We start from the raw sequence: 16,842 nt of genomic DNA, 5'->3' as shown, positions 1-16,842 counted from the left end.
GAGATTAAGTGTTGGCTACATTCCAAACTGATACAGATATTCATTCAGTTTTGGGTGATTATGAACAGATCTGGTATAAACATTTATGTGCAGGTTTTTATGTGAACATAAATGTTTTAATTTCTCTAGAGTACAGCCCAAGAAGTGTGATTGCTGGATCATATGATAAATGTATGCTAAAGTTTATAAGAAACTTTCTAAGCAAACTGTTTTCCAGTGTTACTGTATACCATTTTGCATTCTCAGCAGCAAAATATGGGAGTTTCAGCTGTTACTTATACTTGCTAGAATGGTATTAAGCATTTTTAAATTTTATCCACGTTATTAGGGAAAGATAGTAGCATCTCATTGTTGTCTAATTTGCATTTTCCTAATGGCTAATGGTGTTAAACGTATTTTTGTGTGCCTATTTGCCACATGTATGTCCTCTTCAGTGGAGTGTTTGTTCCAGTCTCTTGTCCATTTTTTAGTTTTGTTGCCAAGTTTTGAAAGGTCTTCGATGCATTCTGGATGCATGCTTTTCACATCAAATCTAAAAATTCTTTAATTCTAGGTAGCACATATTTCCTCCTGTTTTCTTCTTAAGTGTTTTATATTTTGCATTCTATTGTTAGGATCTATGATCCATTCTGAGTTAACTTTTGAATGAAATTTACATTGAGATTTAGTTTTGGTTTTGATATCCAGTTGTTCCAATATCGGTTGTTAAGACAGTTCTTTCTTCATTGAATTAATTTTGCAAATTTGTTGGAAATCAATTGGCCATATTTGTGCTGGTCTGTTTCTGTTGGTTTGTGTCTGTCTGATATCACACTATCTTGATACTTTATAGTAAACTTTATAGTAAGTCCTAAATCAGATAGTATGATTCTTCCAACTTTATTATTTTTCAGATTTGTGTTAGCAATATTTTTCAGTTCCTTTGCCTTGCCATGTAATTTTAGAATCAACTTATCTGTATCAACTAAGGAGAATCCTGCTGGAATTTTATTACAGTTACATTGTATCTATAGATCAGTTTTGGGAAAATTGACCATTTTTCTATGTAGTTTTCCAATTCATGACCACAGTATGCCTCTATTTAGGTGGTCTTAAGTAGTCCCAGCTGTGTCTTGGCGTTTATTTATCATCTCTGTCTTTTCGCCCACCCCACCCCCACCAACTGGATCTTGTGCCTAATGTTAAATAGGAGTGGTGAAAGCAGACATCTTTGCTTTGTTCTGATCTTCCAGTTAGTCTTTGACCATTAAGTGTAATGTTGGCTGTAGGTATTTCTGTAAGTTCCCCTTTCAGGTTGAGAAAGTTTCCTTCTATACCTAGTTTGCTGAGAATTTTTATTATAAATATATGTTGGATTTCATTAAATGCTTTTTCTGTATCAGTGGATGTGATCATGTGATTTTTCTTCTTTAGGCTGTTAATTGATGGAATAGGCTAAGGGCTGAGGAATAAGACAATGTAGAAAAGAAAAGAAAAAAAAAAAAAAGAATTCCCTGGATTTTAGGCTATATTGAGTCCAAGCCAGGAGATGATGGAGGGGGGAAAATGGTAAATTCACTGCTGGTTTGGTGATAGCTTGACTTCTTCCCCAAATCCTTAGCTGCTATTTCCTTTTTGCTCTTCTTAGATGGCTGCTTTATTTATTTTGTCCAGGTTTAATAGCTCCGTTCAGTGGGAGAGAAAGGGTGGTGTGTGCTTACTCCATCTCACCTGGAACCAATCTATTTTTTTTCTTCTTAACAATTTGCAGGCATTATTAAATTGACTTGCTGAATTTATGTAATTTTAAATTTGAAGAATTAAGGTTCATTTGCAGTCATATGATGGATTTAGGTATTGTAATATGTAATGATATTTTCTATTTAAACATAAGCAGTAATTGCTGTGAGACAGATGTACATAAAACTAAATTATAAGAATATTTTAAACTGATCTGTTTCCTGAAAATTTCTCTTTGACTGTATTTTTTACTATCATGGGTTTTGAAACACTGTTTCAAACTCACATCAGGTTTAAATGTTGAAACTTTTAGATCTAGGGATACCACACTGCTGGTTCAGCTGAATAAAATGTGTGTGTACCTAGCAAGGGCTCTGGGTGCAAGTTTCCACTGGAGGCCTAGTAATAAGGCATGAAGAGATGGAGGAGAGGCAGATCTGAGAAAGGTCTTATGTGGATGAAGCTGTGGAGAGGCTGAGGTTATTGAGAGGACTGTCCATTTATGGGAGAGGAAGAGCAGAGAGATTGGGGTGGGGGCTTGTTTGAGACCTTTACTCTGAGAAGTAGAGGAGGAAGGCCTCTGCAGGCATCTGTAGGCTCCCCCAGTGCCAGGAGGAGACAAGCTTCAGTAACGTGTACTTACTGCAGCAAGGGGTGTAGAGGATGAAGAAAGATGGGGCAGTGCCATCAATGTGTTGTCTGATGACCTTGGAGAAATTTTTCAGTTAATCAGTAAGCAAGTAGAAGAATAATAAAAATGGGAATGATGATGGGATATTGTATTATATATGCATGCATGCTCAGTCATGTCCAACTCTTTGCAACCCTGTGAACTGTAGTCCACCAGGCTCTTCTGTCCATGGGATTCTCCAGAGAAGAATACTGGTATGGGTTGCCATGGCCTCCTCCAGGGGATCTTCCCAACCCAGGGATCAAACCCTCATCTCCTGCATCTTCTTGCATTGACAGGCAGATTCTTTACCACTGAACCACCTGGGGAGACACACTTTGTTTGACTTTCAGTTCCTTGACCATGAGAGCAGTGTTAATGTGTCTTTATTACCCATAACACTGCACACAGTAAGCATCCAGTTAGATTTCTACACTTCTGAATGACACTCTGTTACCAGCAGTGTCTGCACACTTGATGTTGGTTAGAGACTAGCAGAGATTGTTGGGTGAGGCTGGAGACAGAGGAGGAAAAATGCATTATCGAAGAGCTGTTGTCCTTTTTGTCAAAATCTGAAGAAGATTCTCTTGTTCTCCTCTTTCACTTATAATTTCATTTATTGTTTATAGCTTGTTTACTTCCAAAACTGATGAGGCAGCTAAAGGGTAGCCAGAATAAAATATGAAAGTCTTTAGTATACGTTCCCTTGAACAAGGGTCTTTTTTTTTTTTTAATTAAAGAACTATCTTGAAAATGTGCTGTTTTGGGCTGTTGGTTTAGGAATGGAAAAGATAATGTGTCTTCCGAGCTGCCCATTACTGTTTGTGTTGATTATTTTAACTGGTTTTCCTTTATTCCATGATACTACTTTATAGGAGCAAGTAAGAAATATGACATACAATGTTGATTTCAAATGAGGAATCACTGGTTCTTAAGCCTGTGTTTGTGATTTGTTTTCTTTTTTCAGGATCAGAATTCAGGCCATAAATGAAATTGGAGCTGGACCATTTAGTCAGTTCATTAAAGCAAAAACTCGGCCGTTACCACCCTTGCCTCCTAGGCTTGAATGTGCTGCTGCGGGGCCTCAGAGCCTGAAGCTGAAATGGGGAGACAGTAACGCCAAGACGCACGCTGCTGATGACATGGTGTACACGCTGCAGCTGGAGGACAGAAACAAGAGGTGAGGGGCCTAGGGGTTCATCCGAAATCTCCATGACTTTGGCTTATGGGATGAAGTCTTCCCAGTTCTTCTGGCCTCCGAAACACTCCTCATCCTTATTGAAAGGATTCCTGGTATTTGGGTCCTGCACTTGAGTATTAAGTTTGAGTATAAAAGTTGTATCCTCCTTTTGGAATTTTCTAAATTAAGAATCTAATGATCCTGATTTCCCTATAGATGATAAATACATGTTTGTTTGTTTGTTTTTTCCTTTCATAAAGCCAGAAAAATGGAGATAAATTCTCTGAAAGGAAAATGGTCAAATTCAAGTCCCTGCTGTGTAATAGTGTTAGATTAGTCATGAGTGCAGAGGGAAATAAGACTCAGGAAGGGATGTTAACCTCTTTTAAATATTCAGTAACCATCAGGACAAACATGTTTACCAGTCTGAAATAGCTGTGGTGATGTACAGATGGGGACTGTGCTCTGTAACTATGGGCAGTGCAACATAATATCAAATTAACTAGAGCAAATAGGAGATTCTTTATAAGATTCCATACTCAGGAAACACTCTTGGTGACAGAAATCAAATCCAGCCTTTCACATAGTATTTATTTAACCTAACTTCATTTCCTCTGAGAATGGCCGATCAGAAGATGGGCAGCTGACCTGTATTTAGGAATAATTCAGTTGTGGAGCAAAAGTTAATGACAGAAAGTTCTGGTACCAAAAGTTCAAACAAGAGTCTCAGCTTGAAGGAGGTGGGAAATCACCATAAAACCAAGACAGCCTTTTGGGGTAGACATGCTGCCCCTTCCTGCACACACCTGCCGAAGCAAAAATCAGGGTATGTGGAAGTGTTTCTGTCATTTCCCCTTAGTGCATCCTGGTACCCTGCTCTTTCATGTGGGGACCTGGTTCTTTAAGACCCCTTCCAACCTCCATCTCCGCTCTGCACTGGCCCTTCGATTCAGGTCCGCTCAGTGGAGTCCGCTGTGTGGAAGGCACTGTTGCAAGGTGGGCCTTCAGTGGAGACCAGGAACAAGAGGAAGGCCCTGCCTTGTCTCCAGGAGCATGATATCAACCTACACGTCGTCATAGAACACTAGCGGAATTGGAGAAAAGTGCTCTGGGAGTTTGAAGGGGGCAGACATAGGGAATAAAGTGCAGAGACCCTTTGGTTGCAAAGAACAGGAACAGCTTTGAGAAACAGGTCACGTTTGAACTTGACATTGAAAGACCTAGAAAACACAATAGTTTGACTTAGAACAAAAAGTGATCATCCTTTAGGAAATGAGTCCTAGTATAGAAAGAACAGAAAAAGTAAGGCTTCTTCTGGGGAGATTCATTAGAGATCAAATTCATATTCATTTGCAGACAAGATCATTCATCTTACCATGCCATGTGCTTTTGGCTGCATTTTTCACGGGCTTATTATTTTATTGGCAGGAGACTCCTCAACCTTACTGGCAAGAACAGAAACTATGGACTAACAGAAATCATGATAAATATATTGAGCTGGCATTTGGGGACATTTGTAAATGGGTCTTTTTTTCCTGGGCTTTTGGCTTACACTGGTGGTCCTGAGAACCTTCCTTAGAGAATACCTCCTAGTTGTACTATTTAGAAAAACAGCAAAATTCCGAATCATTGTTGAAGCTGGTGGCAGAATTGGGATCTGAGCCAGCACCTCATGACCTCCCTGCGCAGCTGCCTCTACTGTTACCTCCAAGAATATGGGGAGATTGACAGCTCTGCACTGTCCTATGCAAGGCAGTGACCTGAGGCGCCTCGTGCAGAGAACCGTACAGAGGCTTAGAACAGAGGCTCTGTGAGTGCTGGTCCAAAGAAGAACGCTGTTGTGAGACATCTGGATATGTCAGACAGGAAAGAGTGCAAACCCTTGTAATCAGTCCATGCTCTTCCCTCATAAAAAAAGGGAAAAACCTGGCTTGTTAAATAAATGACTTGCCTAAATTTAAATGGCAGTTTAAGAAAACTCACCATTAGGAATAGTATTTTTCTTAGTTTTATGAGCTAGAGTCCAGATTTATCTTTTTCTAAATTAGATTTGTCAGTATTCTGAGAAGTTATCAAAGTGATGGGGATAGAGAACGTAATAAATTCTCATTCTATTTGTGGAATTATTTTCCTGTGATTTAAAAGGGTGAACATGGCCTAATTTGAGTTTGAAGATGACCTTCTTCACTGTTTTGAAACTGAACTGTTGTCGTGAATGGTCCCATGAATCCAAGCCTTTGACTTTGACTCTTGACTCCTGAAGATTAGGGAGAAACACTTGGCATTGGATAGATCATAATAGTTGTGCTTAGGTCTTTGTCAATTCTGCTCCCCTTGAAGTTCTTTAAAACTTGGCCTATCCAGTGAAAGGAACAGCATTTTCTTCCAAAATGACAGCTGTCTTTTTAATTGAAATTGTGGTTGCTAGAGTGGTTTCTAGTTGTGGCTTTTGGGAAAAGTGTTCACATTCTTTAGCAGTGTACTGATTTCATTAACCACCAATTAGTTTCTGTTATAGATGTGGCAAAATATCATATATCCTTCTGTGGCCAAGGTGAGAATCAGAGTCTGTGGTGTTCGTGTACTTACTTAGCTGTCAGCTCTCAAAATATTTCTTTTCCCATGTTTGCCTGGCTCACCGGTCACTGTGGGCATTTGGAAGGAGTGCCACAGTGTCTGAGTTTTACCACTGTCCTTGGCAGCCAATGCAAGTAATCTGAGTCTTGAAACATGAAGCAGCAGCAGAACAATGAAAATGCATAACGCCGCGCTTGGTAATTGTCAGATTAAAGAGTTGAGTTGATTTCAGCTGCTAAACTCTTGCTCCCGAGTTTTCCATATCCATAAAATAAAGGAGTTGAACTAGAAGCTGAACTCTAGTCCAGAAAAACTCCCACCTTTTTCACCTTAAAGCCGTGAATCTCTGTAGATTCTTTGTGAGCTAAATCCTATTCAAAAAGGTGTCTTTTGTAAATGATTAGAGAGTGTTCTCTTTTTTTCTTCATATTTTAGCTTCTACTTTTGATATAGAGGAAGAAAGATACTAACATTCCTTAAGAGTGACCACTTAATGGCCAAAACCCCTACGGTTTTGCATCTATGATGTGCTGGTTTATTATGTTTAATTTATAGAGCTCACAATAAAAAAAATCTGACATGGCCCAGAGATTTCTAAGTATACTGTTTGGCCAAAAATGTATTTTCAAACCCTCAAAAAGGCACTACTATTTATTGAGCACCTGCAAAGTGGAAGGCATTTATCAGCATTGTTTAGTTCTTGAATAGATGACAGTCTGGTGGGCATAGGTAGAAGAGATGGCAGATCATAGTGTGAAAGGCTGAAAGACTGACATAAGCACAGAGTGTTGAGGGAAGGTAGGAGAATGGCATATGCTTTAGGCCGAAAATTGAACAGAGAGGGCTTATTCAGAAGGTAACAGGTTGGATGAGTCTTAAAAGAGTATCAATCCATATAACCTCACACCGGAGAGCCTCAGGATGGAGACCAGCGATAAGGATTCAGGACTGGGTGGAAACCAAAGCTATAATCTTCAGGAAACAGAATGTCCTGGATCTTCATGTAAATGGCATTCTATTCTGGTACTTTTACACTGGATTTTTTTTTTTTTTTTTAAACTTTGGGCTGCTTCATGTAAATAAGGGTTTCCTTGGTGGCTCAGCTGGTAAAGAATCACCTGCAATGCGGGAGACCTGGGTTCGATCTCTGGTTTGGGAAGATCCCCTGGACAAGGTGGAATGGCTACACACTCCAGTATTCTGGCCTGGAGAATTCCATGGACTGTATGTAGTCGATGGGGTCACAAAGAGTCAGACACGACTGAGAGACTTTCACTACTACTCCATGTAAATAAAAGGAAACCAGTAGGGCACCTTGCCCAAATCCTTGCTTCAAGGTAAGTCCACCTAGAATTCATCCGGCTCACTGGGACTTGCTGTGTGGAAAGTTTTCCCCTTGAACAAGACATTTGTTTCCCACATATTCAAGATTTTGACCCACAAGGTTCCCAGTCCAAGATCACTGATTATATATTTATGCAGCAGCCTCAAAGCAGGACTAAGTTTATCCCTAGCACTTAGATTATGATCACTCAATCATCAGCTTTTTTTTAAATTACTACAGCGTGCTAGGTCTTGTGAGGTATGTAGCCTGCCTATAAGGAGCTTATCTTGCTGAGGAAATAAATAAATGTGAAAAAACAAGCAGATAGCACAAGAGATTTTATTTAATTTCAGCAGAAAAACAAAAATTATGTTAGTTTGGCTATAGAGTGATTAATTCTGTTATTCTTAACAGATCTAGCACAGATCCAAATGTCTTTGTTTCCTTTATATGCAAGAAAAACATATATCCAAAAGTAAACATTTTCATAATACTGCATTAACCTAATACAGGGATTAGAATAACAAGATCAGCTCATGCATTTTAAAAGTATAATGTTGTAATGATGATTTTGAAGCTGCATCTGTCTGTGTTACTGAAACAAAATGTTGATGCTGCCCTAACAGAATTTGAGTTGATGCTGACTCTCATCCTGACCCTGTGGGACCCTGTTCCTGATAATTGTACACAGCACTGAGGCAAGAGGAACTTAAGTTCCAGGAATGCATTTATGGTTAATCTGTTGTTCAGGTTACTCAGACAGCCAATGTATTTTAAAGCAAGGCTCCAGCCAAGTGGGGATTGGGGAGAGGGCTCTAACAGAACTGGATAATTGCCACTTGCTCTCCATTTAAATCAGCCCTTGTGCCCATGACACTTTTCCCTTTAGCCAGCAAAATTGGCGGCGGGGGCTTGTAATGTGTGCAGTATAACTGCCAGTTCACTGTTAGAGAGGGACAAAAAGTAACCTGCATGAAGAAACCGTAAAAAAAATACACACTGGGCAACAAATAAAAGTGGCCACAGTATATGAGCACTCCAGGAGTGAGCACACGCCTATTATAGAACAAACTCCTGCTTGTATTTCTCAGAGAATATTGTTGAATTAAATGAAATAGATGTTAACTAACTCAGGGCCTACAAAAGACCCTTGGTGTTCATTTCCTTTTGCTTCTCTGGATCAGTCTCCAATTCACATGACCATCCTTGCTGGGTAAATGGCATTTTTATAACCCTCAATCACCGGAAGGCAGTTGTAGTTCTGGACAGGGATGTCAATTCTCTGTTGTAATCCCACATCCGTTACTGAATTTCTAAATGACTAGAGGCATGTCCCTTAACTTCTTTTTGCCTCAGTTTCTCCATTTACAAAATGAAGCTAGTGATACCTGTCTTCAGTCCCTGACTGATGGGGGGGGAAAGGGATTTTTATTTCTTTAAAAGGGAGCATAAAAATTCATCATGCAAAATGTAAAGTATTACTAGTTTATTTTGTTTCAGTGTTCTAAGCACAGCCTGAGGTGACAGGTAATAAATGAACTATTTGAGATCTTACTTGCACCAGAAGTAGAATTCAGACTACATTTTTTTCTTCTATTTAAGAATCGAATTTCTATTTAAAAAATAAGTACCAGAGTGGAAGTAGATTGCATTTTCCATTCCAGTTTTTCCTAAATGAGATAAGATTGAGGCAAGGCCACTAAAATAAAAGTAGATTAATAAAAATCTGGAAGACTGAGAATACGCTTGAAGATGAGATTCCCTGCACATATTAGAAAGCAAAGTAAAAGAATAGAGTTGCAAAGTTCTCAGGTGGTCCTTAGAGATTCTAGTCATCCTTGCTTTGAGTATAAGTAAATTTCTTTTTTGATATATATCAAATGCAGTGTGGACAAAAAAAAAGATGAAAACAGGAATCTTATTCTATGTACAGAATTTCTTCAGTAGCTATAGTGACATTTTATTTCTTAGAAAAGAAGCATAACCAAATGTATTGCAGTCTGGTTACTCATAAGCCAAAAGGTCCGTGTGGAGCTGGGAACATGGGGGTTAGGAAATTAACGCCTTTCCTCATGGTCTTTTGGAAATCACTCTTGGCACTTGAGTGTTCAGTCTCCAAACTGGTACTCTCAGCAACATAAGAACCAGTTTAGGGAAAGAACCTTCCTTGCCTCAGATGCCCCTACTTGGTGCCACCTGCTTCTGCATAGAAATGGCGGGACTCTGTTCTTGGTGGAGTGAGGGCACATGCTATTCATTCCTATTTTGAACATCCTCCATCCCGAAGATAACCTCAGTAATGTAGGGAATGCACACACACACACAACCCAGAGAAATTAAGAAAAAATGAAGGTAATGACATGGCATTGCTAAGAAATATAGCTGCATTGAGCTTACCAGCAGCTGTTAACTTGTGATATTTCGAAATTGCCATTTGCAGTCATTTGTGGACCACAGGCCATTTTGGGTCAGCAGGTTAGATCATTTTGAGTTCATATTAATGGGCTGCTGTTAGCTTTCAGTGTACTGATAGCAACAAGAAAGTAAACACAGAAACCTCAGGATTACCTGGTTTTTACTATGAACTTGTTATATGCCATCCAGAGAATTCTTGGATTTTTTTAAACAAAACTGTTTTAAGGAAACAGATTTTAAAATTAAATTATTTGTATATCATTTTCCTCTGAAATGATTTAAAATAAGCACATAAAAATGTAATATGTCTGAATTTTTTCTGTCAGTTGCACTTTGGTGCAAAAAAGTCATCTTTTGCAATATTAAAGTCTAAAATGCTGAGGTTGAAAGAATTCTTTGAAAATGTCAAAAATCTGTTGTTTTGCCTTCATAATATTTATTTAATAACAAATCATATAATTTTCTTGGTCCTTTCATTTGGATCTCAAATTCCAAATTCATGAGAGGTGAATAAGAGTTGTTATCCCGAGTGTCTAGAAGCAGACTGAAGAGTTTTGACTTGTTCATCATGATGGTAATGGGCTCTGCATTGTGGCCAAGGTCTTTGTACCTCTTCATATCTACCATGGAGTACTCAGGCAAGCAGAATAGAGGCATATTCATTCTGTATTTTTAAATATGTAAAATTTTTTTTTCAATCAGTGCTAAATTACCAGCATTGAAACCCATGTGTGTGTGTGGTCATCAGAGTGTTTAGCTTGAAGAAAACATTATAGTCAAAGCTGAAGCCAGTTGGGGGCAGAGCCATAAAGAATTTATTTAAACCATAAACTCCCAGTGACCCACCAAACCTGCCATGTTTATGTTTCCCCTTCCAAGTAATTATCTGTTTTAGTACATGAGAGCATTTCTTTGTTTTTCCTTTCCCTAAGTAAAAATGCCCAAATTTCCATGAATGGCCAGCATTTCTGTAGCATCTGCTGCTCCGTTTTCAACTGTTTTCATCAGCGATTCTCAGCCTGGCTTCCCCAGGACAGCGTGGATGGTATTTACATGCAGTTTTCCCACCAGCTCCAGGAAGCCTAAGGGATGTGGGTGAGGGGGGTGCCCTCCAGACTTCTCCAGTGTTGAGAAAGGAGGTAAATCATCCATGAACCTTGCTGCTTTGTTATTAATAGTATTATAAACAATAACCACTAATATTTATCAAGCACTCACAGGTGCTAGGCAATTTGTAATAAGTTCTCTCTGCATTTTCCCATTTAATTCTCATAACAACCCTCTGAGGGGGTCGGCACTACTGTAGTGCCCATTTTACACAGGAGAAAACCGTTTACTTGGCTTACATTGGTGAAGATCATCAGGCTGTTGAACTCAAACTCGTCTGTCTACAAAGCTTGTTATTACCCATTGTGCCTTCAGCCCCTGCACCAGTGGGGGAGCACCACAGTGGAGCCCCAAGGTGTATCCATATCAGTCCTCTTACTTGGCCTTCACAGGAACCCTAGGTCATGGGACTGATGCTTCCAAAGGTACATGGCCATGGGCATCGGGGGTTGAAGGTGGAGCAGAAGACCTCTCAGAGGCACTGCCAGTGTAAGCCCAGGGCTCCAGGAAGACCTTTAAGGAGCTGTGATATCACCAGGGGTCCCTGTGGCCTGAACTGATACTAAAATTACTCAGTGACTTTATTGAGCATGAACTACATTCTAGAAATCATGCCACCTGTTATGTATGTAAATATGTGTGTGTGTATATAATATCATTGTTTCTGTAGCACAGAAGCATTCATGTGATATAAGAAGCAGTGCAAATTTCATGCAAATTCCCTGGTTACCATTTGGGGGGGCGGGGGGATGGTGAATGTTATATGTCTAGCACAAGCCGTAACAGATGCAGCCGAGCATCACAAGTTCAGATGGACCTCTTCCTGCTGGGACAGGAACTGGTAGAAGCCCCAGCAACCTGGAGAATAGCCTGTGTGGTGGGAGTTGAGAGCCACAGTGGTCCTCAGGGTACCTTGCCCTGCCTGGGATGGTTGGTGACACTCATGGTACAGGATCTGGAGCCACTGGGTTCCCTGTGTTTAACTCTTACTGTAGGGCTCAGGGCTAAGCTTTTTACCCACATTTCCACAGTTGACTCTCAAAACAACCTATTAGGTGGATACTGTCCCTGTTTTGCAGATGGAGAAATAAGATGAACAGGGGCAAATGGTTCGGCAGTAAGGGGCAGGGCTGAGACTCGTGGCTAGTCTTCCTGGGTCCAAGTCCCCTGCCCCTTCCCTTGAGACCAACAGTGTGGGGGGGCGGGGGAGCGGCGGGAGGAGAAGTGAAGGGTGGCCCAGTCTTCACTGGGCAGTGCAGACCAAGGTATGCCCCAGGGGGGACGTGGGCTCCCCATATAGTGCATCCCTTGTCAGAGGATTGAGGTCTTAGGGTTTCAGCAGCTCCTGCTGGTGAGGTCGGCACTCCAGCTGCTCTAGGTCCTCCCCCTTCCCCGATGATTTCTTCTCATGGCAGAGATCTTCTTTTCTAGGGCTTCGGGTGGTGCCTTGTGACATGATATGGATCAGGTCCTTCTAGACGACAGAGGGCCTCTGGCTGTGGCTCACGTTCCAGGGCTGGTGGTGCATGCACACGTGGGATCCCAACACTGAGCCTGAACACTCTAAACATAAGGCGGGGAGGTGCCATCGGGACAACCGGACGGCCGCTGTCCTCTTCACGGCAAAGCCTCACTCTGAGTCCTTGGTTGTTGTAAAATGTGGAGTCTTCGATCACTGTGTCTTGGGATGTGTAGCATGTTTAATTCTATCACCAAAGGCCTCTGGCTTACTTATTAATGGATTTTAAAAATAAGTTGGTCTTGGTAAAACAAATATTTGATGAATATTTTTAATCTCTCTGAGTGGTTCTAGCCACAGGGTGTTAACCTAGGGAGCCTTCCAGAGAGGCCACCATGCAACTGGCTGTAAATCACTGGCTCTGAAGAAGGTTCTTTCTTCTCCTGCCTCTTGGAGTGATAGAAAATACAGAATTGGGGTGAAAGAGGGATTGTTTTGTGTGTGTTGGCTTGTGTGCTTTTGTTTTGGTTGGTCTTTATTGTTTGAAAGAGAAGTCACTGTCAGCATGTACAGAAAGCTTAGGATGAACAGGTACTTACTTGAGGCCTACTCTGTAGGGACTGGGGCTCTTCCATGAGCGTTCACACTGAATCCCGCCACCTTATAAGGAAGGTGCTCTTGCCCACACTTCACTAACCGGTCTGGGGGGTTGAGGGTAAACAACCAGTGTGTGCAGGGAAGCCTCTCCCCATGCAGCTAAGCCTCCACCCAGGAGGAAAGAAAGTAACCTCAGGGTTAGCTGTCTTCTCAGCATTACAAAATGACTGTAACACACACTACATGGTTATTACCTGTCCAGATCATGGACACTCTCCTTGTAGTAACCCATTTAAACCTCACAACAGCTCCATGAGATAGGTTCTGCCATTAGCTTCATTGCACTGTCTGTCCCTCGATGCAAACAAGCACCCTAATGGCAAAATTGTAAAGTTTTTCATTTCCATTACCTGTTCCGCATGCTTTTTCTAAATTGAACTGCAATTTTAAAAGATTAATAAAATGATGTGGTACACCAGCAAAACAAGAAAAAGGAACAAAATAGCTATTCTAAAACTAGCAGAGTTTGATGAATTTGAAAATTGAAATATTAGAAAATATGCCATTTGCTCAGTTTAGATTATACTACAGAATTAGAGTACTGACTCTGCTTCAGTAAATTTCTTTGTGAATGCGAGTGCTGCTGCCTATGTAGATTTATTGAACTTATTTCAAAAGAAAATACCCTCCTCAGAGCCAGGAATGGGCAGGGAAGCGGTACTGCTGCTAGTCATCCTCTCCAAACTCCTTTAAAAACCAGGCTGCATTGCAAGTTTATAGTGAAGATGCAACACTTCTACCTCTTAAACTGTGACTTCCATTTTGTGGTATAATTAAGGGCAATTACTCCAGTTACAGATTCTAGCCTGAGTGAGGCTGAGTTAATAAATAGCTGTTTGCCTCTAGCATTAGCAAGGGGTATCTTCATTAAGGTAGTGATGTTGTTAGGTACGCTAAGTAGGTTACCATGGTATTTGTGGGTTTCAGCCTGGACTCTGTCTCTTCCTGAAATTAAAAATGTTCATTCTTCAGTAAAACGTGCTTCCTTACACAGCAAAGCAGAAGGAACATTAAACAGGTGAAATGACTAGGGCTCAGGAACTCCACTGCAAAGGCTAGTTAATGCGTGGATACTTTAAGATAAGTATTAACTGACAGGTTTTGTAAAAAAAAAAAAAAAAAGCTGCTTAATCTCTGTATCTGTCCATCCATCCATCTGGAGGGAATGTTCTCTAGCACATGGAAAAGCTGCTGCTGTCCGTCAGAAAACCCTGCCCACACACCGGACCAACTAGTTCACAGGGATTACGTCTAATTAATCTTTGAATACACAGCTTGACACACAACAGATGTTCAAGAAATGTGTGCTAAATGAATGCATAAATTCTGCCTACCCTTAGGCCAAATCAGTGTAAGAGACATTTCCGCTGACTGCCTTGGGGCGGGATTTGGAGACAGAGCATTGTCCCCAGGTGCTGGGACAAAGCACTGGAAGTGGGAGAGACAACTGGCCTGGGTAGGAGCGAGGCATCGTGATTGGATTAACTCACAGGGCAGTTCTCAGAGTGTCTCAGGCCAGCAGATTCAGGTTCCGAATCTACTAAAGATCTTGGATAACTTTGGGAAGTTACATTATTTCCACAGGTGTACACTTAACTAGAGAAAGAAAAGTGGTCACGTTATATTGTAGTTCTAAGCAATCAGTTTCATTGTGAAATTTTTAATTTTCTAAGACCCTGGGGAAAACACTTAAAGTGTAAGGCCTGTTTTTTTTTTCATGCCTTCTATACCTGTGTCATGGGAAAATTATTTAGCAGAAAAGTACAAAATAGTCCTGATTCAGATGGGAGAAGGATCCATAAGCTGCCAGTCTAAACTGTCCAGCTCACCTGTGCTGTTTTTCTGTTATTTTAATTAGCCTGATGGATGATTCTGAGCAAAATTGTTCTTTTTTACAGATTTCCTCAAAGATGTGTAGTCCTAAATGTCATCTTTCTAGTTTGAGAAAGGGGCTTTGAAATGCTCTTGGGAAGATAAAGGCTAAAATTGAAAGGATTTTCTAGTTAAACCTCAGTTATTTAGAAAATTCTGGTAAAGAGGACATGGTATTTCTCAGGTGCCCAGTTAACATTAACTTCATTGCCTAGTACATAGTAGAAGGTAATTAACATATCAGATTATATAGTATTACCTCATGAAAAATCTGAAATTTGTTTTTATCAGTAAGTAAAAGCATGAACTGATGTTTCTAGAATCTATACCATAATTAAAGGGATCTCATTATAAGTTTTATATGTTCTTAAATTTGTATTTATTTTATTTTTTTTGTTGAAGGATAATTGCTTTACAGAATTTTTTTGTTTTTGGTCAAGCCTCAACATGAATCAGCCATAGGTATACATATATCCCCTCCCTTTTGAATCTCCCTCCCATCTCCTTTCCCATCCACCCCTCTAGGTTGATACAGAGCCCCTGTTTGAGTTTCCTGAGGCATACAGCAAATTCCCATTGGCTATCTATTTTACATATGGTAATATAAGTCTCCATGTTACTCTTTCCATACATCTCACCGTCTCCTCCCCTCTCCCCATGTCCATAAGTTTATTCTGTATGTCTGTTTGTCCATTGCTGCCCTGTAAATAAAGTCTTCAGTACCATTTTTCTAGATTCTGTATATATGCATTAGAATATGACATTTATCTTTATCTTTCTGACTTACTTCACTCTATATAATAGGTTCTAGGTTCATCCACCTCATTAGAACTGACTCAAAGACGTTCCTTTTTATGGCTGAGTAATATTCCATAGTGTATATGCACCACAACTTCTCCATCCATTCATCTGTCAGTGGACATCCAAATCGCCTCCATGTTCTAGCTATTGCAAACAGTGCTGCAGACAATGGGATACATGTGTCTTTTTCAGTTTTGGTTTCCTCAGGGTATGTGCCCAGGAGTGGGCCCACGGGGCCACATGGCACCTCCATTCCTAGTTCTTCAAGGAATCTCCACACCGTCCTCCACAGTGGCCGCATCAACTTACATTCCCATCAGCAGTGCAAGAGCGCCCTCCCCACCACACACACACCCCCTCTCAAGCACTCACTATCTGTAGACTTTTTGATGAGAGATTATAGTTGAAAATTTCCCCAACATGGAAAAGGAAATAGTCAACCAAGTCCAAGAGGCTCAAAGAGTCCATACAGGATAAACCCAAGGAGAAACACACCAAGACACATACTAATCAAACTAACAAAGACTAAACACAGAGACTATTAAAAGCAGCAAGGGAGAAGCAACAAGTAACATACGAGGGAAACCCCATATATTTAATAGCTGATCTTTCAGCAGAAACTCTGCAGGCCAGAAGGCAATGGCAGGATATATTTAAAGTACTGAGAGGGAAAATTCTACAACCAAGATGACTGTACCCAGCAAGGATCTCATTCAAAATTGATGGAGAAGTAAAAAGCTTTTCAGACAAGCAAAAGTTAAGAGAATTCAGTACCACCAAACCAGCTTTACAACAAATGTTAAAGGGACTTATATAGTCAAGAAATACAAGAGAAGAAAAAAGATCTACAAAATCAACCCCAAACAATTGAGGAAATGGCAATAGGAACATTTATATCAATAATTACTTAAAATGGAAATGAATTAAATGCTTCAACCAAAAGACACAGGCTGGCTGAATGGATACAAAAATAAGATCCATATATATGCTGTCTACAAGAAACCCACTTCAGACCTCAAGACACATACAGACTGAAAGTGAGAGGATGGAAAAATATATTC

General features: G+C 40.3%; 1 protein-coding gene across 8 annotated transcripts in view; it reads left to right on the top strand.

Annotated features, from left to right (window-relative positions):
* Positions 1 to 16,842, top strand: part of FNDC3B (fibronectin type III domain containing 3B) — a 356,072-nt gene that overhangs the window by 321,876 nt on the left and 17,354 nt on the right. For all 8 annotated transcript variants that reach the window (XM_061415723.1, XM_061415747.1, XM_061415714.1 and 5 more), the window contains one exon: positions 3,357 to 3,569. In XM_061415723.1, coding sequence (XP_061271707.1) covers positions 3,357 to 3,569 — 213 coding nt within the window. The remainder of the gene's footprint in view (positions 1 to 3,356; positions 3,570 to 16,842) is intronic.

This window comes from Bos javanicus, chromosome 1 (genome assembly GCF_032452875.1).
Source record: "Bos javanicus breed banteng chromosome 1, ARS-OSU_banteng_1.0, whole genome shotgun sequence".
Taxonomy (NCBI): Eukaryota; Metazoa; Chordata; class Mammalia; order Artiodactyla; family Bovidae; genus Bos; species Bos javanicus.
The sequence above is the reverse complement of the archived record's forward strand: the minus strand, read 5'-3'. Positions and strand labels throughout refer to the sequence as shown.